This window comes from Delphinus delphis, chromosome 6 (genome assembly GCF_949987515.2).
Source record: "Delphinus delphis chromosome 6, mDelDel1.2, whole genome shotgun sequence".
Classification (NCBI taxonomy): Eukaryota; Metazoa; Chordata; class Mammalia; order Artiodactyla; family Delphinidae; genus Delphinus; species Delphinus delphis.
In genome coordinates, this window is record NC_082688.1 from 103,137,221 (window position 1) to 103,161,841 (window position 24,621).

At 45.9% G+C, this 24,621-nt stretch overlaps 2 protein-coding genes and 1 long non-coding RNA gene across 4 annotated transcripts in view; 2 read left to right on the forward strand and 1 right to left on the reverse strand.

Moving 5' to 3' along the window:
- The window catches only part of LOC132427565 (uncharacterized), a 47,701-nt gene extending 30,481 nt beyond the window's left edge, over positions 1 to 17,220 (forward strand). For both annotated transcript variants that reach the window (XR_009519932.1, XR_009519933.1), the window contains exon 5: positions 17,044 to 17,220. This is a non-coding gene — a long non-coding RNA (uncharacterized lncRNA). The remainder of the gene's footprint in view (positions 1 to 17,043) is intronic.
- On the reverse strand, positions 13,224 to 20,451 carry PNMA2 (PNMA family member 2). Its single transcript, XM_060015195.1, has 3 exons — positions 20,336 to 20,451; positions 17,192 to 17,325; positions 13,224 to 16,909 (listed from the first exon to the last, which is right to left on the reverse strand). The coding sequence occupies exon 3, from the start codon at positions 16,452 to 16,454 to the stop codon at positions 15,360 to 15,362; it is 1,095 nt and encodes a 364-aa protein (XP_059871178.1). The 5' UTR covers positions 16,455 to 16,909; positions 17,192 to 17,325; positions 20,336 to 20,451; the 3' UTR covers positions 13,224 to 15,359.
- A 246-nt stretch (positions 20,452 to 20,697) lies between these two features.
- Positions 20,698 to 24,621, forward strand: part of DPYSL2 (dihydropyrimidinase like 2) — a 115,767-nt gene continuing 111,843 nt past the window's right edge. The window contains exon 1 of the mRNA XM_060015197.1: positions 20,698 to 21,189. Within this exon, the coding sequence (XP_059871180.1) occupies positions 20,836 to 21,189 (354 nt within the window). The 5' untranslated portion in view covers positions 20,698 to 20,835. The remainder of the gene's footprint in view (positions 21,190 to 24,621) is intronic.

The window sequence follows — 24,621 nt, forward strand, 5'->3', positions numbered from 1 at the left end:
ACACTCTGACTTCCCATCAACCCAAACAGCTGCTGTCTCTCTTTGTAGGGTCCCCAACTCTTTTCTCTCCTCTTCCCCAAGGCCATGTATGCACAAAGCAAAGCCCTGCTCGCCAGAGACCTTGACCATCAGTCACCCCCTCTTTTCTGTCTTCAACGTCTTCCTCTCTAATGGTTCTTTCCTACCAGCATTGAATGCGCTGAAAGTCTTTTCCATCTTCCAGAGAAGGAGGTGGGTTTCCACTTTTGTCCATGATGGAATATCTAGTACCAGACTTACTTTCCTGCCGTAAACACCAATTCATTAGACAAACTATATTAAAAAAAATGTTTTCAGACATTAGGGAATAGGCAGTGCAGAATTGTGATTCCCAATAGAAAGGAAACAAATGAGATGAGCCCTAAGATTGCTTTGGCTTTCTGCCTGGAGACACTTTCCCGATGATGGTACAAGAGGTACCCAAGCAGAGCCAGTGGTCTCAGTGAGTTGAGGGGAGGCCAGAGTAGCTGGAATTTGCCAGACAGAGGATCAGAGAGGAGGGAGCCATGTAGAGAAAGCCCTCCCGAAGTCAGCGCTGGGGTCCCCTTGAATCTTTGGCTGAGTACTTAGTTATGCCCACATAGGAAAAAACTCCGCATCACCAGGCAAAGAAAACTATAATTCCCCAAATGGAACAATTCCCAGAGCTCATGTAGGGCTCGGAGATGTTTGAGTTATGACTAGCCAAAGGAGAGAAACCCCTCTGAACACCTGGATCACTTAGTAAAGACTCCAGAAGGGTCACACATTAGTAGTAGGGCTAAATCAGCCCTATTTGACTTCCCCTAGCAAAGCTTAGAAACAAGCCAAATGATGCAATCAGAGGATGCAAAGCTGTCTCACAAATAACTGTCTGCTAGAGCTAACTTCTATGCCCTTTAAAGGAAGAGGACAAAGTGCAGACACCCGACAACCTAATATTCACGACGCCCAGCGTAAGGGTTAAGTAGTCAGGGTTCAATCAGAGAAGCAGGGTGAGTGGGAGTCATATATATAGAACATGAATTTATTAGAGGAACTGGCTTACACAGTTGCAGGAATTGGCTGAGCACACCTGGAGTCCATAGGGCAGGCAGACAGCCAGGGAAGAGCACAGTAGGCTGGAAGCATGGTGGGGAGAAGAAAGAAGAGAATTTCAGATCTAGTCATTGTTTGGAATCTCTGAGCTCAGCGGAGGCCCGAGACCTCTTTTTTTTTTTTTTTTTTGCAAGGTGATTCTCAAATTTATATGGAAATTCATAGAAAGAATAACCAAGACACTGCTGAGGAAGATAGATGTGATAGAACTCACTCTCACTCTACTATAAGACTTTTAGACTGTATGGTATTGACATAAACATAGACAAATTGACTGATAGAATGGAAGTGGAGAGCTAAGAGCAGGCGCATTTATATAATTTATGACAAAGGTGGCACTGTAGAGCAATAATAAAACAGTATTTTTGAATTGACCCCTGCCTCACAGCCTAATTAAAACTATATATATATATATATATATATATATAATATAATATAATAATTCCAAGGGGACTTTAAGTGTACGAAGCCCTCTTTTAAAGGCTTCCAAATGATTAAGTTAGGCCCACTTAGAATACTCTCCATTGTATTAACTTGAAGACAACTGATTATGGACTTGAATTACATCTGCAAAATTCCTTCAAAACGGCACCTAGATTTGTGTTTGATTGAAACTCTGGGAAAGGGTGTGTGTGTGTGTATTACAAAATAGTTGCAGTTTCCCTTCCATGCTCCAACTCCTATGAGAGAAATATCCCTTGTACCCTACCGTAACTGGACACATACTAGAAAGGGAATTCTGGGAACTGTAGTTCAGCCTAGCCAAGGTGACATATCACAAAGCCATCACATTCAGCATCCATTAAAAGTTAGACCTTCATTGAAGCATAACCAGGAGACGCCCGTAACCAGGATAAAAATATAAACAGACACAGACATGAGAGAGATGATGGAATTAATAGAAAAGAACTTTAAAAGAGCCATCATAAGCATGCTCAAAAATTCAAGGGAAAACCTGAAGACAATAAGGAGAGAAATTAAAGATATTAAAAGAAATCAAACAGGACATCTAGGGCTGAAAAAATAAAATGTCTACAGTGAAAAATATACCAGATGGGCTTAGCTGTAGAGTAGACACCAAAGAAGAGAAAAATCAATGAACTTGGAGATGTAGTAATAGAAATTCTCTAAGTTGAAGCACAGAGAGAAAAATATCTGAAGCAAAATGAAAAGGAAGAGAGCCTCAGTGACAGTATCATGTAGTCTAACATATATGTCTTCCCAAAGGAGACAGGGATCAGAATATAATTTCCAAATTTGATGAAAAATATAAATCTGCATATTCAACAAGTTCAGTGAATACCAAGCAGAATAAAGAGATACCACATCAAAGCACATAATCATCTAACTGATGAAAGCCAGTGAGAAAGGGGAAAATCTTAAAGAAACCAGAGAAAAAAAGACACATCATATTCAAGAGAACAAAAAGGAGATTTACTACAGAATTTTTGTCAGAAGCAGTGTAAGCCCGAAGTTAAAGGAATGGCATCCAATGTGCTGAAATTAAAAAAAAAGGAACTGCTAACCTAGAATTCTGTATGTAGTGAAAAGATTCTTTAAAAGTAGAGTAAAATAAAGACATTTTTGATAAAAACAAGCTGAGATAGTTCATTGCCAATAGACTAGCACTGCAAAAAATTGTAAAAGGAGTTTCCTCAGGCAGAAGGAAAATGACATGAAATAGAAACTCAAATGTACATAAAAAAATGAAGAGTACTAGAAATATTAAATGAGTGAGTAAATATAAAAGGCTTTTTTTGCCCCTCATTTAAAAATCTTATAAGAGAACATTGAACACAGAAATCAGAAGGCGCTGGACTTCTCCCTCTGCACAGGATCTCACATTTTGATGTTGGCTGGGCTCTCACCTGGAGGCGTGGGGAAGAATCTATCTTTGAGCTCATTCAAGTTGCTGGCAGAATCTGGTTCTAGGTTGAAGGTCTAAGGTCTATGTTTCCTTGCTGGCTGGTACTCAGGCTCTGCCCTCAGCTCCCTGAGGCCCCCATTTCTTCTCACATGGCCCCCTTCATATTCAAAGCAACAATGATGTATCAAGTTCTTACACTTTGAATCTGCCTGACTTCCCTTTTTATTAATCAGAGAAAGGTTTCTAATTTTTTCTTTCAGTTTCTTTTTAGAGCGTTTTTTTTTTTTTTTTCACAGCACAATTGAGAGGAAGGTACAGAGATTTCCCATATTCCTCCTGTCCCACCATGCATAGCCCCGCCCATTATCAACATTCCTTACCAGAGTATCCCCTCTCAACAGCTCCTACCATTATCAACATCCCCTATATTTGTTACAATTGATGAACCTACTTTGACACATCATCAACGTCCAAAGTCCATTGTTTACCTTACATTCATTCTTGGTATTGTACATTCTGTGGGTTTAGGCAAATGTATAATGAAATGGATCTATTACTTATTTTTATTTTTTTGCGGTACACGGGACTCTCACTGTTGTGGCCTCTCCCGTTGCGGAGCACAGGCTCCGGATGCACAGGCCCAGCAGCCGTGGCTCACGGGCCCAGCCGCTCCGCGGCACGTGGGATCTTCCCAGACTGGGGCACGAACCCGCGTCCCCTGCATCAGCAGGCGGACTCCCAACCACTGCGCCACCAGGGAAGCCCGAAATGGATCTATTATTATAGTATCATACAGAGTCTTTTCGTATCCTGATAATCCCGTGTGTTCTGCCTATTCATCCCACTCCTCACCTCAACCCCTGGCAACTGCTGATCTTTCCACTGTCTCCATAGTTTTGCCTTCTCAAGAATGTCATAGAGTTGGAATCATACAGTAAGTAGTCTTTTCAGATTGCTTTCTTTCACTTCGTTATATGCGTATAAGGTTCGTCCTTGTCTTTTCACAGTTTGATAGCTCGTTTCTTATTAGTGCTGAATAACATTCCACTGTCTGGATGTACTACCATTACTTACCCACTCACCTACTGCAGGACAACTTGGTAGTTTCCAAGTTTTGTCAACTATGAATAAAGCTACTATAAACACCACATGCAGGTTTTGCTGTGGGCATAAGTTTTCAACTCCTTTGGGTAAATACCAAGGAACGTGACTGCTGGGTAGTAGGGTAAGAGTATATTTAGTTGTTTTTTTTTTTTGTTTTTGTTTTCTTTTGGCCGAGCTGCTCAGCTTATGGGATCCTAGTTCCTCAACCAGGGATTGAACCTGGACCCGGCAGTGTGAGAGCGCCGAGTCCTAACCACTGGACTGCCCGGGAATTTCCAAGAGTACGTTTAGTTTTGTAAGAAACTACCAAACTGTCTTCCAAAGTGGCTGCACCATTTTTATTCCCACCAGCAGTGAACGAGACTTCCTGTTGCTCTGCATCCTTGTGGGCATTTGGTTTGTTAGTGTTCTGGATTTTGGCCATTGCAATAAGTGTGTAGTGGTATCTTATTGTTGTTTTAATTTGCATTTCCCTGATTGACATATAATGTGGAGCATCTTTTCATATGCTTATTTGTTGTCTGTATATCTTCTTTGGTGAGGCGTCTGTTAAGGTCTTTGGCCCATAAACTTCTCTAATTTTAAGGGCTTATGTGATTAGATAAGTCCCACGCAGATCATTTCCCTCTTAATGTCAACTGTGCCATGTAACATAACATAATCACAGGAGCGAGATCTCATCATGCTCGCAGACTCCAGGGCATGGGGATAAATGAAGATCACTGATATAAGAACAAAGGCAAGACACCATCACTTGCATTTAGCAGAGACTCAAAATCAGGCTGGGGAGTGGGAAAAGGGGAAGGCTTACCATAAGATCTTATTGAAGGCTTTTGGCATACGGAAGGTGGAGGTGGGCTAATTGTAAGCAGAACATCCCATGTGATTGTTAAGGGTAGCATATTTGGCTTTCTCTTTTTTTAAATTTTTTAAAATTTATTTGTTTTATTATTTTTTAAATTTCTGGCTGTGTTGGGTCTTTGTTGCTGTGCACGGGCTTTTCTCTGGTTGCAGTGAGCAGGGGCTACTCTTCGTTGTGGTGCGCGGGCTTCTCATTGCGGTGACTTCTCTTTTTGCGGAGCATGGGCTCTAGGTGAGCGGGCTTCAGTAGTTGTGGCACACGGGCTCAGTAGTTGTGGCTCGTGGTCTTAGTTGCTCCGTGGTATGTGGGATTTTCCCGGACCAGGGCTCAAACTCGTGTCCCCTGCATTGGCAGGCAGATTCTTAATCAGTGCGCCACCAGGGAAGCCCTGGCTTTCTCTTTTTGTTCCTAAGTTGGAAGTGGAGGCAAAAATTAGGGAAGCTAGCAGTTACTGACCAAGTGCTGACTCTTTGGGGCTGGTTGCTGCAGAAGTTGTGAGCCAGAGATCTATTTTTTTATATATGGTCTGCCCATTGTCATTTTGTATATTCAGTCTTTCAAGGGATTAGTGGAAAGATTTTGGGGGAGCATTTTAGAAATTCTACCTATTGCAGATATCTACAAAAAAATGTACTTACAGCTAACACCAAACTTAATGGTAAGATATTGAATGCTTTCCCTTTAAGATCAGGAACAAGACAATGATGTTCTCACCACTTGTATTCAATATGGTACTGTGGGTTCCATCCAGTGCCATAAGTCAAGAAAAAGAAATAAATGATATCTAGATTGGAAAAGAGAAGTAAAATTGTTTTAATCTCGGATGACATAATCATTTATGCAAAAAAATCCATGACATCAAAAAAAAGTTACTAGAACTGATAAGTGAGTTTAGCAAGGTTGCAGGACACATATCAATATATAAAAATTAATTGTAGATCTATATGCTAGCAACAAACAAATTAAAAGACAAAATGACTTACAATAGCATTAAATATTAAATACTTAGGAATACAATTGATAAAAAGTGTGTAAGACCCCAATACTCAAAACTACAAAATTTTGCTATAAAAATTAAACATGACCTAATAAAATGGAGAGATATACCATGTTCACGGATCAGAAAATTGACTATTGTCAAAATTTTAGTTATCCCCAAATTGATCCATAGATTAAAGGCAATTCCAACAAAATTCCAGAAGGCTTTTTTGGTAGAGATTGAGAAGTTTGTTCTAAAATTCACATTGAAATGCAAAGGATCACAAACAGTTAGAATAACTCTGAGAAAGAAGAACAAAGTTGGAGGACTTACACTACCTGATGTCAAGACTTATTATAGTGTTATAGTAAATAAGATGGTCAGTATTGGTGCCAAGATAGACAAATAGATCAACGGGGCAGAATAGAGTCCAGAAGCAGATGCCCACATATATGGTCACTTAATTCTTGACAAAGATTCAAAACCCATTCAGTAGAGAAATGATAGTGTTTTCAACAAATGGTGCTGGAACAGTTTGATATCCATATGCAAAAAAGAAGCAAAACCTGGAAGAACCAAAAGAGAGAAGCAGACAAATCCACAATTATGGTTGCATATTGTAACACCCGTCTCAGTAATTCACAAAAGTAGGCAGAAGATGAGCAAGGAAATAAAAAAAGTGTACAACTTTTTCAACCAACTTGACTTAATTAAAACTTGCAACCTACAACAGTAGAGTCCACATTATCCTCATGTGCACATTGACCATTTAACCAAGATAGACCATATGTTAGATCACACGTCTTTGAAACCACGGGGTGTATTCTCTTACCACAAAAGAATTAGAAGTTAATAATAAAAAGATGATTGAAAACCCACATATTGGAAACTGGACAACATAGTACTAAATAATTCAAGAATCAGAAAAGAGATCATAAGAGAAATTAGGAAATATTTTGAAATGGCTAACAATAAAAAAAAAATCAAAGTTTGTGGAATGCAGGTAAAGCAGTTCACAAAGGAAATTTATAGCTTTCAAGGCTTATAGGTTGTTATCTATATTCCTGAACAACTGGCTATAAATCAGAAGTTCCCACGTCCCCCTTTGGGTTCTATTAATTTGCTAGAGCGAATCACAGAATTCAGGAAGCCTGCTTACTCACCAGAGTACCAGTTTATTCCAAAGGAAATTAAAGGATGTGAATCAGCAGCCAGATGAAGAGATGCATGGGGCAAGGTTCTGAATAAAGGAGCTTCTGTGGAGCCCTGGGGTCCAGCATGGTGGCACATGGAAGCATTCTGGTTCCACCTGGAGCTTTCTAGTACCCCTGCTTTTTGGTTGTCTTATGGGGCCTCATTACAAAGCCATGATTGATTAAATTATTGACCACTGGTGATTCAACCTCTAGCCCTTCTCCCCTCCCCAGAAGTCAGGGGGTGGGACTGAAAGTTCCAACAGTCTGTTCATGATCGGTCCCCCTGGCAACCAGTGCCCCATCCTTAGGGGACTTCCAAAAGTCACCTCATTAACACAAACCCAGTTCTGGTGAAAATGGGCTTGTGAATAACAAGACACCTATTTCACCTTTATGGCTCTGAAGCCATTTCAGGAACTGAGAACAAGAGAACAAATATTATAACAAAAGATGCTCCCTTTGCTCTTATTTCTCAGGAAATTACAAGAATTTTGAGAGCTGTGAGCTAGGAACTATGGCTGGAAGACTGAAATATGTATTTATCGTAAATCACAATATCTTTAACTACTTTGCACCCCTCAAAAAACTAATTCATGTTTATGAAAAAACCATAATGAAAATATTTAAAGTATTATGTAACAAAATTATGGGATATAATTAAAGTGATACTTGGTTATAAATTTCTATGCTTAAATACATTTTTAAAAAAAATCATGGGGCTTCCCTGGTGGCGCAGTGGATAAGAGTCCGCCTGCCGATGCAGGGGACACGGGTTCATGCCCTGGTCTGGGAAGATCCCACATGCCGCGGAGCGGCTGGGCCCGTGAGCCATGGCTGCTGAGCCTGCGCATCTGGAGCCCGTTCTCCAAAGCGGGAGAGGCTACAACAGTGAGAGGCCCGCGTACCGCAAAAAAAAAAAAAATCATGAAACAGAAAAGAAGAAACAATCTTTAAGAAGCTGGAAATGAAATGGTATATTAATTCTAAGCATCATGAAAGAAATAATAAAAAAAGAACAAAAATTACTAAAATAATGATGGAGAGGATGAACAAGTCCAAAAGCTGATTCTTTGAAAAACATAGATGGAATAGCTACACTTCTAGGAATATTAACCCAGAGATAAAGAGCAAAAACACAAACAATAGAATAAGGAGCCATAACTGTAGAAGCATTAATAATTAAAAACATCTGAATAGAACACCGACAAATTTATGCCAATACATTTTTTAAAAACTAGATAAAATGGAAAAGAATCAGAAAACTGAACTACTAAAACTGACCTCAGAAGACCCAAAACCCAAAGAGTTCAATAACCTGCCAACCACTTCCAAATATTTCTAGGTTCAGCTGATTTTAAAGGCAAATTTATACTAAATCTTGGCTGAACAAGGTTTCTTTATCCAGTGGTTTAAATATGTTATTGCCCTTTTGGCCTTCATGTTTTCTTAAGAGATGTCAGCAGTACAGTTAGCTCTCCATATCCGCCTGTTCTGCATCCGTGGATTCAACCAAAGGTGGATTGGAAATATTCCAAAACAAAAAAATCCAGGTAGTTCCAAAAAGCAAAACTATTTACATAGCATTTATATTATATTAGGTATTATAGGTAATTCAGAGAAGATTTAAAGTATACGGGAGGATTATATGCGTAGGTTATATGCAATTACTGTGCATATAAGGGACTTGAGCATCACGGATTGGTCCTGGAACTAATGCCCCTAGGATACTGGGGGAAGACTGTAATTCCTATGATTACGTCTCTCTATGAAATATGCCATTTTCCTCTGGCCACTTTCAAGATATTCTTGGTTTACAGTAGTTTATCTTTTGTTACAGCAGCTTGACTACGATGTGCCTATATGTGTTTTTCTTCATACTTGTCTGGGGTTGTCTGTTCCCTTGCTTATATTTTGTTTCACCCCTTGTCTGTTTCTAGGTTTTCATTTCCATTGCTCAGTCCTTTGTTTCTGGTGTAGGTTGGAAGTGTCAGGAGTTGGGGTGGGGGGAGGAGGCACGAATAGCCCTCTTGGTCTCTCTCCTTATCCCTCAATATGTATCAGGGCCCATCCCTGTGCCCTGAGGACTTCGTCTACTTTATAAACAGATTGCTCAGTTCAGGTTAACCTGCTCACTCCTGGCAAACACCACAGCCTGCCTGGTCACTGAAGTGGTACACGGGCCCAGACCCTATCCCTTGTAGTACAACTCGGATGGATTTCTAAGCCAAAACCATTCTCGTTACAGGTGGAATACATTTCAGGCCCATGCCACCGAGTGCTCTGAAGCACCAAACAACTACCAGCCAGGCTCTGGTCAAGGAGGACGAGCTCCCCCGTAGTTCAGCTGCTGATAAAATCTAGGGTCCCGGGGAGGAATATGACCTAGGGATTCCATGGTCCTGCCAGGTTGCCCTCTCAGTCATCAACTAAAAGCCCATCCAAGGCCCTGAATATGGCCTGGGGAACCTCTGCAGGCTGGGTCCTCACCCCACGTTGCCAACTGTAGCCATAAACCCAGGCCAGTGACAGGGCTTGGGAGTCCAAAGGATTACTATCTTAGTTTTAGACCCATAAATCACCTTGAAATTGGAAACAGCCCTGGAAATTCTGGATTGGTTGATAGATGTTTTTCCCAAGATGGCAACACACCCAGCCCTAGACATTTACACTTGCCTCAGGCCTATATAACAGCTTTCTACTTAGAAACTTTAAAATGTACACTAGCCACTATTTGGGTATTTTTTTTTAATTGAAGTATAGTTGATTTACAATGTTGTGTTAATTACTGCTGTACAGCAAAGTGACTCAGTTATACACATATATACATTCTTTTCCATATTCTCTTCCATATGGTTTACCAAAGGGTATTGAATATAGTTCCCTGTGCTATACAGTAGGACCTTGTTGTTTATCCATTCTATATTTACCAGTTTGCATCTCACTAGCCACTATTTGGAATAGCAGGTCCCCAAGCTCAGGAAATGTCATTAAAGGCTAACACCCTTGAATGGGATATTACCAGGGAATGCATTATTTTGACCAGTCAGCAGAACTCAGTGTCCCTTATTTTTTTGTTTTTTTTTTGTTTTTAATGTGCTTTTTATTTAAAACAGTTTTAGATTTACAGAATTATTGGATAGATAGTACAGAGAGTTCCTGGATATCCCACACCCACTTTCCTCTATTATGAACAATACGTACATTGTTACAAATGAACCAGTATTGATACATTATTGTTAACTAAAGTCCACACAGCATTCAGATTTCCTCAGTTATTCCCTAAATTTCTTCTTCTGTCCCAGGATCCCATCCAGTATACCACATTACATTTAGTCATCATGTTTTCTTAATCAGCATCCCTTTTTTACCAACCCAGTTTCCAATGTTTTACATATGTTCATTTACAATACAAGGTTTACTCTTGTAGAAGGAAATCCTGCCATTTGTGGCAACACGGATGCACCTTGAGGACATTATCCTAAATGAAATAAGCCAGACACAGAAAGACAAATACTGTATGATTTCATTTACATGTAGAATCTCAAAAAGTCAAACTCACAGAAGCAGAGAGTAGAATGGTGGTGACCAGGGGCTGGGAGGTGGGGGAAATGGGAACAAGTTGGTCGAAGGGCACAAACTTTCACTTAGGCAGGATGAATAAGTTCTGGAGAGCTAATGTATAGCATGGTGACTATAGTTAATAATACTGCAGTATGCACTTGAAATTTACTAAGAGAGTCTGTCTTAAGCGTTCTTACAACGCACACAACGGTAACTATGCGAGGTGATGGATGTGTTAATTAGCTTGATTGTGGAGATCATTTCACAATGTATACTTACATCAAAACATCACACTGTACTTCTTAAATATATACAACTTTTATTTGTCAATTATACCTCAATGAAGCTGGAAAAAGAAAGTTTCCTTTTGCGACAATTGCTTGTTATTTCAAGAAAGCTTCATTTTTAGTAATTGAGTTTGTTGGCAAAGCTGTTGAGCCAAAGCCAGGAGAGGCCCTCAGTGGGGCTGCCTTTAGGCCTGCAGAGCAGGGGCAGGTCTGGGACAGGATGGGACGGGGATTGGGTGGGGGGGGTGGGGGGTGTTGAGCTTCCCAGCCCTTCCCTGGGGACATCCTGCAGTGGCTCCCAGCCTGAGCACTGCAGTCTGGTAACTCCTCCCTCTGGGAACTTTTCCCTTCAAGGGGGCGGGGCCGGGGTGTGGGCAGATGGGGAAGTCTCAGCTGCCGCTGAAAGCAGCCCAGACAATAAATGGGCAGCTCCAGCTGGTGGCCTGAAAGAGACACTGAAATCCTACACTGTTTTTTTCTCTTATGATAGAATTGACTTTGGCATACACTTCTGGCGTTCCTCTGGTTTTTAAGAAAATGTCCATTTGGGATGTCAAGGACCACTCTGGCACTGCAGAGAGTTGGGTAACGGAGGGAGGTCTGGACCAGGGACAACTCCAGGGCCTGCTAGAGTGAGAAGGCTAGCTTCGGAGAAGCCCATTGTGGGACACCATCTTCCACCCCAGGAGAGCTTCTGGATGAGTGTTAAGTCTTCCCTGGGCAAACTCAAGAAGATCCTGGTCCACACAAACAGGTGGGGGATGGGAGAGATGTCTGCCCTGATCCTGGGCCTTTAGACCGTCCAAAGATTATGCTGATCAGACAACAACAACAAAACACACCCAGAGTGAGTTTGACAATACTTGTCTCAGATCCTCTTAACCGCACTTGTACGCTTCATCTCAGGTTCCACTCCTTCAAAACTCTACCTTCCAATGCTCTAGCTTAAAAACTCTGCTTTTCCAGTCTTGCTTGTAGGTCTCCCTTGAACATGGTTTGTATTCATTAGCTTTTTCTCCCTATTTCTTGGGATAACACCCGGCCAGATTCCGTCCTAAATGCCGCATCCCCCAACCCCGAGAACATTAGTTTCTTTGCCAATGCTCTGTCCAGGCTTGTCAGGACCAAGCCACAGTGGGTGGTGCAGCAGAGTGAGTGAGGATAGCAGGAGGATAGTGCCAGGAGGGAGCAAAGGCGTTTGCAAGTGGGGAAGTGATGACGGTGAATGAAAGAGATGCTGTCACCACTCTCCAGTCTCTCCTGAGGTGAGAGAGACTGAGCAGCTTCCACTCAAGGGACTTGAGGGCGACAGACCACCAGGAGGACCAGAGTTCAATTAAGGAATATGGTGACAGGGTATTCTGCAGGGACTTTGATGATGTAGGCTAGTTTGTTTAGGACCTCGTGGAATATCCAGTTGGCACGTTGGAGGGTCTTAAAGATCAACAGTGGGAAGAGGCACAGTGTAGTATGGACATGAGGGTAAAGGTGGGAACAGATGACCAGAGAGTCTTGGGTTTAGGACGAACAGCAGAAGACAACAGAAGGAGAGGCTTGGCCTGAAAAGGTGGGCGGCCCCTGGTGAAAAGTTAACTTCAGCAGTAGGTTATGTAATCTTGGAAGCCTCGGTCTCCAGGGTCAGGACCAGAGACAGATTAAGTACAAGGGGAGACCAATCTCCCGGAAGGTTTTGCTCAAGTGATTGGGAGAGACTGCTGGGTATTCCTCCAGACACCCATCTTATAATGGGTCAATCTGCACTGTGTACGGCCTCTGAGGTATGCTCCCTCATTGCGCTGTAGAGAAGAGGAAGAGAAATTTCGAGGGCCAGAGGCAAGAGAAATTTTATCCCCTCTATACACCTATATAGTGAAAAATGATTTCATCCAAGAAATGCAGTATTTCACCTTTAGGTCATTTCACCCTTAGCAGAATAGAGGCTGGTGAATGTATCTGTACGGTTACTTGCCTAAGCAAATGAGTTGGAGGTCTCCAAGGGAACTGGCCTCCGTCTGTCGTTTCTTGTATTTTAAAGGGGAGATCAATGACGGGTGGACTGAGCTCTCTCATCCTTGGAAACAAAGCCCAAGTATTCCCATTCCAGCATTTTGCTCTCAGGTTTTCTAGAAGAGTTCAAGACCTTTTGGTTTTAGCTTGATTTTTTAATCTTACCTCTCAATTTTTTTTTTAGTAATGAAATCCCTTCTTCAAGCATAGTTTATACAGAACCACAACACATGAAGCAGAAAAAACTCATAATTTTATTACCAGCATGTATTTATTTTATAACTTCACATTTATAACACTTTACTTTGCATACTCTGACTCCATGAGAACAACAAGGCCATTTTCATGACTACAAAAAACAATCAGGGTGTACAGAATGACAGTTGTACCACTTTGGTTGAACAGTACTGAAAAATATAACTTAGATCAATGATCACAAATGGTACCTCTTTAAAGAAAATGTTTTTCTTACAATCTCAGGGTATTCTTCAGTTAAAATTATTCACGATCGGAGAGAAGAAGTTATTTCTTATAATCACTAACAATAGTCAACAATGGCTGGAAAATTTATCACAAAGATAACAGACAACAAACACTCAAACTTACCACAAGAGCCAAAACGGTGTCTAATGCAATGTTGTCACAACCTCACAGGCAGATTACATATTTACTTGTTACTGCAGGACTGTTAGAAAAGGAAGAGAGCATGCATTGGCCGGACAGTAAGCATTGTGAAAATAATAAAAAGAGTCTCGATGTACTGAGGGCTTTCTATGTTCCAGACATCACACTAAGTGCTTAAAAGGCATTATGTCATTTGATCCTAGCAGCAACCCTATTCTATTGTCCTCCCATTTTTCTGATGAGGAAACTGATATTTCCAGAAGTTAAGCCACTTGTTTATTGTACATACAAAGCTATCATGATGCTATACATCAGTTGTGTTGGAGCCTTGCCTAGCATTTAACTGAATGATGCTCATTTATGCTTGAAGCACACTTGACGTCACAGGACATGCACGGGCCTGGTTTAAACACCTCTGACATGCTATGGCTTCCTTAATCTATGAAGAATTAAAATAAGCTTGGATGTGTGCTCACATATCGCCCAGGGAACCTTTTTTCCAAGGTCTGTACAAAATGAGTCAATGTGAAAACAAAAGCGAGCCTGTTGGTAAGTGCCAGTGTGTTAAAATTCGGATATCAACACGCTTGTGTCTATCTGTTATTTATTAGAGATTTAAAGAGTTTAACATACATTTTCAAGATAGAACTGCTGAAAAATCCCTGCAGAACTACAAAGCACAATTTGAAAACCGTGATCACGGTGGAGAGAGGATTAGCCAGTGTCAGAGAGGTCTGGACTTCCGTCTGGGCTCTGCCACCTGATAGCATTTTGATGTTGAGCAGACCATGTAACCCATCTGAGTTTTTTCCCTTCTCTTTTAAAATGAGCATAATTATACCACACTGGGGGTGCTGTACACATAAAATGACATATGTGTGAAGTGCCCGGAACAGAGCAGGTCCTCAGTAACTGTGAGCTCTCTTCCTCTCCTCTTTGCCCTTTGTTGCCACTAAAACTCCTCCTCTCTATCCAGGCTGGCCTGAATCCAAACATGGCCTGCACAGCCCCATGCTCCGTCAGGCCATCCTGTGATGTCTACCCTTTCTTGAGGATGTCCCTCAACTGTGGACCTCTGTGTCCTCAGGGCCCAACACACTGCCTGGAACCATCTATCTGACACCCAGCAGAGAAGCGGGAAGTGCTTCCCAAGTAAGAAAAGAGAGAAACCTAAGATAGAGATGTCGTGCTCATTTGGCAACGATACTTCTCTTGGCTTCTATTGGCGTCGTGAACTCGTTTACACATAAGGTTATTTAGCTTTTCATGCTCGGAGGCTATGTCCTCCCTGAGAGCAGGGCCAGGCTGGTAGGTTTATGACCGTTACCTCTTTGAACACTGCCTCACGTGGCTTGGTACTCAGAGATGTGTACTCGGTACTCTTGCTGATGTGAGAAAGGAAAACACTTGGTAATTCAAACAGCTTGGATTTTTACATAGATGACAAAAGATTTTTTTTTTTCTCACATCATTTCTTTCTTTTGGTCTATTGGCGGGTATTTAAAGGAAACCTGGTTCAGATTCCTTTAGGCGTACTATCTCGTATTTGGAATTTAATTTTTTGTTAATTAATCATCTATGTAGGGTCCAAAAAACTCTCAGATATTTTTTTTCTTAGAAAGAAGAATCAAGACCGGGCTTGAATGCCTTGATTTCAACTGCATAAATTAGAGAAAAAAAAGACTGAGAAGGTCTTAGCCTGGTAGAATGGCTGTCTCTCCCCGTGCCGGCTGTGGGTCCCCCTGTGAGTTGGGTTTTAGTCTCCGGCCCCATTATCCCAGTGGCCGTAACCATCTCCATCTTCCGGCGCTTCAGTATTCTCATTTTCAAAAGCAGCTTCTTCCTCCTCTTCTTCGCGGATTACCTTCATTAAGTCCAGGAAGCTGGGAGGAGGCCCCTGGTCTCTCAGCTCCCTAAGCCTACACCAGAGGATCTCACTGAGGCTCGCCCCGGCCATGACCTGCTCCAAGCGGACCTGGTCCGCGCTGTTCCTTGGGATGGCCCGCTTCTCCACAGCTCTCCGCAGCAGGGTTTCTAACCGTAACACGTACGCTGAGACTTTCTCTCCTTCCTCCTGATAGGTCTTCAGGTATTTCACCTGGGAGGTCCTACGACTCTCCAGGCTTCCAAACACTTGCTTAAATGCTTCCAAACACTCTTCCACACTTATGGACGGATTGTCTGCCTGGATTATGTGCATGAGGTCCAGGGCAGGGCCGCGAAGGCTTTCCACCAACCATCTTTTCTTTTCTGCCTCTGCTACCGGCCACTCTTTGACTATCTCGGTGGCCTGTTCCAACCAGATTTCAAAGGGCTCTTCCTCTGGGGCGGGCACAGCGCTCCCCGAGAACACTCTCAGTTTCCGGTACCTCATGGGGAGCAAAGGCTGAGGGGCGTGTGCTATTGCCTGTCCCAGCAGATGGGCCAATAACTCCGGTGAGACACAGGGCATGGCCACTGGAGACACTCCCTCATGCCCAAGCGCTCGGAACATTCCCGAGACCGTCTGCCCCTCTTTCTCTAGAAAGAGGTTCAATCTTTCAAGAAATTCAGTGTCCTGGTTCGGGGTCTTAAAGATCACTTTCCAGATGCCCCCCTTTCCCTGAACCTCGCTGGGGATCACGGAGACGTCGGTGTCCTCCAGAAGCTCTACCAACACAGCATTGGCATTCTCCTGCCTCCTGAATATTTTGCCAAGCACTCTATACCTGCCCAGAGACTTTAAAGTCTCCTGGAGGACCTCCTGAATCTCGGCTTCATTGCAGCCCACGGGTATCCCCATGACCATCAGTGATTTCTGATCATCCACACTCATGATCCTACACCAGTCCTCCAACAGGGCCAGCGCCATTGCCCCAGATACTGACTCGCTTGAACTCTATGGCTACAGATTCGTTTGTGGGGTAGATGGGCGTTGCCTTAGAATTGAGAATATCCTGGATGAACTTCTAAACTTATAACCCACCAGTGAACGGGTCCTAGGTCCTAGTTTTCTGTACCAATAACCCTTACTGCCCAGTGGCAAGAGCTCGGCACTTTCCGCGGGGTCTCCAGACCTGACCCAAGGTGGGTGGTTAGTATCTCAGTTGTGACAGGACCACGGCCTGTGGCTCTGCAGCCCAGTGGCTGCTGCTTCTCTCACGCAGCCACATGGTGGGGCCGCCCCCTCGGAAGCGTGTGCAAGAGCTGTTTTCACTGCCCTCTGGGTCTCTGCTGCCTCACCTCTCTCTAGCCAGTGGGGAGTCGCCTTCACTCTTGCACCCAGAACTCCTGGAGGGAAGTCTCCCAGCAGAGTGGCTTGGGCTCCTAGGGAAACAAGGCTCAGGTTTACCGCACAGCCCTCTCCTTCCCGGGAAGCATCAGTACCTGGTTAGGGATGGAAGTGGGGGGTAGACCAGGGATTCTGCCTCACATTGTATTTGAGTCTTCTTTGCTTACAGTGACATTTTCGTTCTCTTGGGGACCCTCCTGCCATCAGGCTTCCCCACCATATGCTCATCAGGCATGCCAATTAATGAAGCCCCAGTTGTGGACAGGACCAAGATCTGTCCCGCGTGAAGAATGAAATCAGGAGAAATGACTAGATACCTGGTTATGCGTTCCCGAACGTTCCATGACAGCCACGGAGCTTATGTATTCTGCTTCTAGCACAGGAAGGTGTCACCCAGCTCTGCACAGTGGTGTGTCTGGGTGTCTCTCAGCTCCAGCCAAGCCAAGCCGCCCTGTATACATATAATAATAGTGTACTTTTATGACTCGGTAATATCCAATGTGAAGACTGTTAGTGCACTTATTCAAAAAGATGACAATCCTTTACAGTTTAATTAAATCTACTAAACAATATTGAGTTGCTTCATTCCTTTGATTAAAAAATCTGATTAGGGGCTTCCCTGGTGGCTCAGTGGTTGAGAGTCCGCCTGCCCATGCAGGGGACACGGGTTCGTGCCCCGGTCCGGGAAGATCCCACATGCCGCGGAGCGGCTGGGCCCGTGAGCCATGGCCGCTGAGCCTGCGCGTCCGGAGCCTGTGCTCCGCAACGGGAGAGGCCGCAGCAGTGAGAGGCCCGTGTACCGCAAAAAAAAAAAAAAAAAAAAAAAAAATCCGATTAGGAAACACTCAAACTTTTAAAATCAATTTAATATAGGTTTAGAAATATAACATATAATATACTTTAATATAATAACATAGATACAAAAATTTAATACAGGTTTAACAATTTAAAAGAATCTCAGAGCCAAATAAACTTGGAGTTATGAATTAATTCTCTTTGGTTATGCCTGGCTATGCTTTGCAAATGCATAACTAGGGGTTTCTTTTGCTATAAATGTTAAGTTAGTAACATGATGCTTTCTTCATAGCATCTGAACTTGAATGGGTCATTTGAGGACAAAGAAAAAAAGAGGAGGCAAGTCTGTGTCCAGCCGGTGGAGACTGGGTAATGTAAAAAGGGAAGAGCGTCTATCGCCCGTTGCTGTCGTGGAGTGTGTGTTAAAGGGCTATGACCATTCTTCCCCTAAAAATCTCCATCAGTCCAAATGGGGTCCATATGCCACAGATGCCAATCTGCAGCTACAGCGGCAGCTGCTGCAGGCACATCTCCCGAGTCCTTCTGGAAGGTTGAAAGGAGGGTGCATGCCAGAGGGCGGGGAGGGCAAAATGCTAGAGAGCGTCCTCGCCCAGCAGCTCCAGGGATCTGAGTCCAGTGACACCTCCCTCCATGCCTCACGGTCCTCTTCTAATTTATGGGGGTGACCTTCCTCCCCATTATAATATTTAGGGGAAACATGAGAAGTCATAAGGCATCAGATACCCAGGAAGAAACATCTCCAAGGTCTACATAACTGTCACGCTGAAGTTAGGCTACCTTTGGGTGGCTTCTTCCTCCAAAGGCAATCTCTACCTGCAATGCAACCTTCAAATAAAAAGACGGCAAGCGAAACGTCCCTGATACACAATAAGGCCAGGATTGGAAATATTTGGATATGGGGGGAAAAAATGAGAAAATCTTGTCTTTTCTCACGTAAAGATAGGATAAGTTGGAAAAGGAACCAGACATTCAGGCGGAAGACCCCCCTGGAACTGTTGGATCATTTAACTAGATAGTTACCTTGGACAAAGCATCTCAATCTCTTTCCTACCCTGGAACCCTAGAAAGTGGTTATAAGGAAGCACTCATGTCAGGGGGATACTGGGAGTAGGAAATGATGTAATTCGTGTAGAAGTCCTTTATTCAAATGCAGAGCACATCTGGTGCTAAGTCCCAGTGCCTGCCTTTGGTTCCCTCATCCCCCTGCATGCGGACATTCCTCTCTCCTTCCTCCTCTCCTTCGTATCCGTAGACTCCTGCCCACCTATCATGGTGGGCTTATCTTCAAGCTGGGATTGGTTGTCCTCCAAATTGAACTCCATTCGCCGAACTATCCCTCATAATTGTGGAGGAGGGCAGGGTGTCCGCATTTAATCCTGCCAGAGGCAAGGGAGGACAATGGTACAGAATATTTGGTTGCTCTGCCCGGCGCGACGCTCCTGCGGTCAACAGTTTCCCAGCCCAAACCCGCCCTGGCTACTGAGCATGCCCAGAGCTCCTATTCGAGCCAGCCAAGGGATGTGCATCATTTCTGCGGGGTTTTGCCACTGTAGAGAGAGGGGCGGGGCTGTAATCCACCCTGGACAGGGACTGAGACATGGAAAATACACGGGGATAGGAGTAAGCAAAGGAGGACCCTCAGAGGCCGTGTTACTGTCATACATCAAGATGCCTTCTGATGCCACCAACCCGGTGGCTGCGGCCGATCTGCTCGCGCAGACACAAGTCCCCATACATCTTTCCCCTTCTCGGCCTCGCACAACTCAAGGCAGTCATCACCCCATCTCCTTTCCCTGCCCTGGACGCACGCGCACTAACGCCCCAAGCGCTCGGCTTCTGGCAACCTAGGAAACCCCGTGGCTCTGGCGCAGTCCTCTACAGGGGCGGTGGAACGAGGTGGGGCGCCCCGGGCGCCGAGAAGGGCTGGAGATTTGGGGAGTGGGCTTCAGTGTGTATCGTCCCCCCTTCTTTGGCGGGAGAGCGGGGCGGAAGGTACCAAAGGAAGACATTCTGCTGGGCCCTGCTTGGCGTACTGGCACAATTACGGTAACCAGCGCCCTCGGGCAATATAGCGGGCCTGCGTCCTACCTCACTCTACACCTAAGGCGCCGTGCTGGGCTGGAATTTGCAGACTTCACACTTTGCTACACTCGCACGGACCGCAGACCTCGGTCTCTCTCTCCACACCCACCCCGTCCGTATTTGCTACGCCCCTGTGTCTCTCCCCGCCATGCTGCGCGCCCCCCTACCACCGTGAGTGCAGTTAAGTGAGGACCTTGTTTCACTGCTCCCAGTAGCCCACCAAGGCCCGTGGTTAGACTGAAGCTTTGGTGTCCGCGCCTCGTATGGTCCCCACGTTGCCGCGCAGCCTGCGCCATGCCTCCCCCACCTTCAGCGCCGCCCCTTCCTCTGTCCCCCACGCCGGTGTCCTGGCGCCTGCCAGTGTGTGCCCCTTTCCCCATCCATCATCTCACAGCCGGGGTAAGAGGGAGGGAGCGCTCCCCACGGTGAACCCTCACCGCTGGCCCACCTCCGCAATGCGGTGGGGGAGAGGCGCCTGGGCCAGGCAGGTCTGGGAGCGGGGCGCGGGGGCCAGGCACTGCGCCCCACGATCTTCGCCCCCGCGTGCCCTGCCCCATACTCACCCTGGCGCCAACAGCGGTCAGCGGGCCCTCAGCTCCGCATCCATTAGCCGGTGGTCTGGCAGCTTCACTTCCGGAGCGCGGGGCTCTCGGCTGCGCGGCCCTCCCCTGCCTCCCCGCCTCTGCGCTCCCCTCCCCGGAGCCCCGCCCCGCCCCCGCCCCGCCCGCGCCTCCCTCCTCCCGCAGCTGCCGGGAGCTGGCAGCCTCTCCGGTCTCGCTGCCGCAGCGGCCACCCTCCCAGACCCAACTTTGCTGCTCGCCAGAGCTCGCGCGGCGGCGGCGGGGGGCGTGGGCAGGGAGGGGAGAAAGCGGGGTCAGGAGGAGGGACCGGGAGGGGTGGGTCGCTCGCTCGCCAGCCCTCCTTCCTTTCTGTACACCTTGCGGGAGGCAGAGAGCGGCAGCCGCGGCAGCAGCCGTGGGCTTGGTGCATAGAGACAGGCAGACTTAGGGACCGGCAGACGGACTGACGGACGGAGAGGACCCTCCCCAAGCCTCCCCACGCCATGGCCGAGAGGAAGCAATCCGGGAAGGCGGCAGAGGACGAAGAGGTCCCTGCCTTTTTTAAAAACCTGGGCTCAGGCAGCCCCAAGCCTCGGCAGAAATTCTGTGGCATGTTCTGCCCGGTGGAAGGGTCCTCGGAGAACAAGACCATCGACTTCGACTCGCTGTCGGTGGGCCGGGGCTCGGGGCAGGTGGTGGCTCAGCAGCGGGACGTCGCCCACTTGGGCCCGGACCCGCAGCCGCCGTACTCCCGGCAGGGCCGGCGCGCCGGCGGGGAGCCATCTGTTGAATCGGGCCGGAAGGTGGAGATCCGGCGGGCCTCGGGCAAGGAAGCCCTGCAGAACATCAATGACCAGGTTGGTACGGGTGGGAGGCGGTGTTTGAGACAGAGGATGGGGCGTGGGGATCGCCCCTCCCTCGCCCCCTTTCCAGTTCGGTGGAGAACCGAGGATCCCAGCGTGCCCACCGTCCTGCCCTGCCTCGAGTATTGCTTCCCTGCATGTGCATACGCACCCCACCCTACCCGGCCCTGCGTGCAGGGTGCCGAGGGGCTCGGGCTCGCTGGTGGGCGGCTGTGTGCCCACAAAGGCTGCCCGCGCCTCCCTGGGCCTGGGAAGGAGGGGGTGGGGGTAAAGGATGGGCCTATCTCCGGCTGGGGGGGGGGGGCGGTGGTGTCTCATGGTTGGAGGGGGAGGGGATGGGCCGCGGTTCCATTCTTCTTAAATCCTCCCGGGCGGCTTCCAATTGCAGCTGCGGCTGGCTGCCCCACCCTTTTTCGATGCAGCTCCGAGCGTGCAGTGGAGGGTTCGCGTACAGGCCGGCGGGCTCCCCGGGGGTCGGGAGGGGCGGGGGCCTCGACGGCTGCTCCCCGCCGCGCCCCGCGAGCTTTCCCAGCGCTTCTCCTCCGGCGCCCTCCGCGCTCGCGCCCCAAGCTCGTAGGCAAGGACCATGGTCAGCGCCTCCCCGGACCGCAAGGGAGAATCTATCTCAGCACCCTGACTCCTGTTCGCACCGCGAGAAGAACCCGAGAGGCAGTGGAATCACGCGAGGAAACCGCGACGCTCCTAAATAGCCCATGTGGAGAACAAAGTTCCGCTAAGTATCTCAGCAAGGGTTTCCCAGAGCGTTCCCCCCGGCCACTATTTGGGAGGGGCTTTGGGGATGGGGACTGCGTGGATTATATTCAAAGGGTGAAAAGAAAAGAAAAGGGAAAAACCCTCACATTTTGAATAGACTGTCACAGATGGATTAGACCCCCCTATACTATGTTAATGAGGAAACAAAGAAGACCAATTTGGTAAACCTAATTTCAGAAGATGTTTATCTCTGGCAAATATGTACAGTGTGCATTTTAAGTCTTCTTATACCACGTGTTTTTTTCTTTATCAGGGTGACCTTCATACTTGTGCAATTTTTTTCCCCTCAGCCTTAATTTCTAAGTGATAAATTACAGTGTGAAAGGTTTCAGCACTTGTTTGCTGTTTATCTCCCATGCCCGTTGGTGAAGACAAGAAATCAATGATTGATTATTTATTGAATACCTATTGTGTGCCTCGCTTTTCTGGGTAAGGTGAAGGTTAGCTATTAAAAGTTCAATGTGATTTCTTCTTAAGGGTCTTCCAGAGTAGTTGGGCGTGGTCTGTACCTATCCACCGAGTGACAATAAGTGCATTTAGGTTGTAGGCTTACAGTGAACTCATCAGAGAACAACTAAGGGTTGATGACAATGGTTTGAACACGTTACTGTTTCGGGATGTGGCACAGTGTTTTGCAGCTTTTGACTTTTATAGGATCAGTTCTAGGAGAGACAAACCATTTGCTGTCACTTTCAAATGACAGCTACTTAATTGATTACTTAATTGATTCCTCCTCCCTCAGCTCTGTCCTCTGATTTATGCACATGGGAAGGAGGTACCTGCTACCCATATTTCACTATGAGTCAACTGGGAGAACTTAATCCAAGAAGTCATTTTGTTTCAAGTGATCAGACAATCAAAGTAGAAGTTCCTAATAATGTGACTTATACTGAAAGCTGAGTGATGTGAAATACACTGGGTGAGGGCCACACCCAATGAGTGATTGTATAGCATGCTGGCTGTGTAATACCCTCATCTTCAACTAGTTGTGGTGGTAATTCTAATGTCCTAAAGGAAGCAGAAAAATGCCTTGAGATAAGGAAGAAATCATCTAAAAAATGGCAGATCAGAGGGCAGAAGTGGAAAGTGACCGCCTTTCTAATGATGGCAGGGAATTAAAACTCAAGTTTGAAAGGCAGAGTTTCACTGGTCTGAATAACACATCTCTTTTCCTGCCCATTTAGAAGCTTGGATATTTGATCATCAGAGCTGCTTGTTTGAACGCTCTCTGAATTGAATAGAAATTCTAAATTGTAGACCTAGGGCACGTGGAGGGGGAGATTTGAAGAGGAAATGCCCAACCAATACCCCAGGCAGCTGTAGCCTCTGCAAACCCACATTTGCTTTAGGTATCCAGTTACTAGTAACAGAGTGATTCTGGCTTGGTTTTTCGGCAGCCTTCCCTGGATTTTCATTTTCAATGTTGCCTTATCACATAACGGCTGTTCCTGTGGGATTTTTTTCATTCACGACTAAGAGCTTTTACCAGGATTGGTACATTTACCAGCATCAGTGTTTGAAGATTTCATGTCTATACAAGAGAGAAAAGGAATTTGGGGTTGTGTATCTATCTATATCTATGTATATAGTAATGCTTATTTCCAAAAGCATGGTTGAACCCACCACTTTGACTGAATTGAGTAGCCATTACTTAGTTTTCAGCTAACGAGCAGGGTAACTACCAGCATTCCAGGGCATTCCTATCTGAAGTCCTGGAACAGAGAGAGGTGGAGAACTAGAGTGAGTGGATTCTGGGTTCCCTGACTCAAGCCTCCCTCCTCCCCTGAATCTGTACTTACATGTGTCGTTACTGTATGGCCAGAAGTGGCTTTGTCCCCCTGTCACTCTAGAGGTCCTGCTGTTCTTCTAGCAAGGCTTTGGGAAGGGAGGGTGCAGGCTTCCTTAGCTCAGACGCCACATGGCTTGTGGGAGATGAGGGGAGGTTGACCACCTGCATTTGCATTTGCAGGTGTGAACAGGTTGGCACCAGAAAGCAATGGGTGTGGCTTGGGCTGGGTGGGTAGATTGTGGTGAAAGGAAAGAGCCGGTGTAGTGAATGTGAATGAGGAAGCCTATCTCATTACTCTCTTCTTCCTTTGTGTCCTTGGGGACGTTCACCTTGGGCTGCAGTGAGATTAAGTTGATCACTACCCGTGAAGGACTCTGAGCCTTTTAGAATAGAGAGCAGCATGGTTGGCCTAATTCTCCTTGCTGGTGGCCAGGGGTCCCTCGGCCTCCCCTCTTCTTCCTAGGAATTCCCTCCATTCCACCTCGGACACAGTTTAGCCAGAACCAGCTGTGCAGCCAGGGATACTGGATCGTGAGCATCCCTTCCAAAGGGGTTCCCAGGCTCTTTTCCCAGCAGCAAACAAGCTGCATAGACTAGAGTGTCTGGGGAGTGATTCTCCACTTCCCTAGGGCAGGTGCCAGTGAGTGAACTCTACAAGAGGGCTGCTGAACTTGACAAAATCCCCAAGTCTGTAACATGTTTTCTGATAGTCCCTTCCATTCCGTGCCCCCATCCCTTCTCCCCAGGTTGATTATCTTCCCAGCCCTAGATGCCTAGTGATTCTGCTGCCCTCTTACTGTTCAATGCCACTCCTACACCATCCTGATGATGATGCTTTTTAGAAAAAGCATCTTTCTTTCTCC

Bases quoted from the DNA above. Each gene is read 5' to 3' on its own strand.
- PNMA2 (XM_060015195.1), bottom strand. From the start codon at position 16,454: ATGGCGCTGGCCCTGTTGGAGGACTGGTGTAGGATCATGAGTGTGGAT.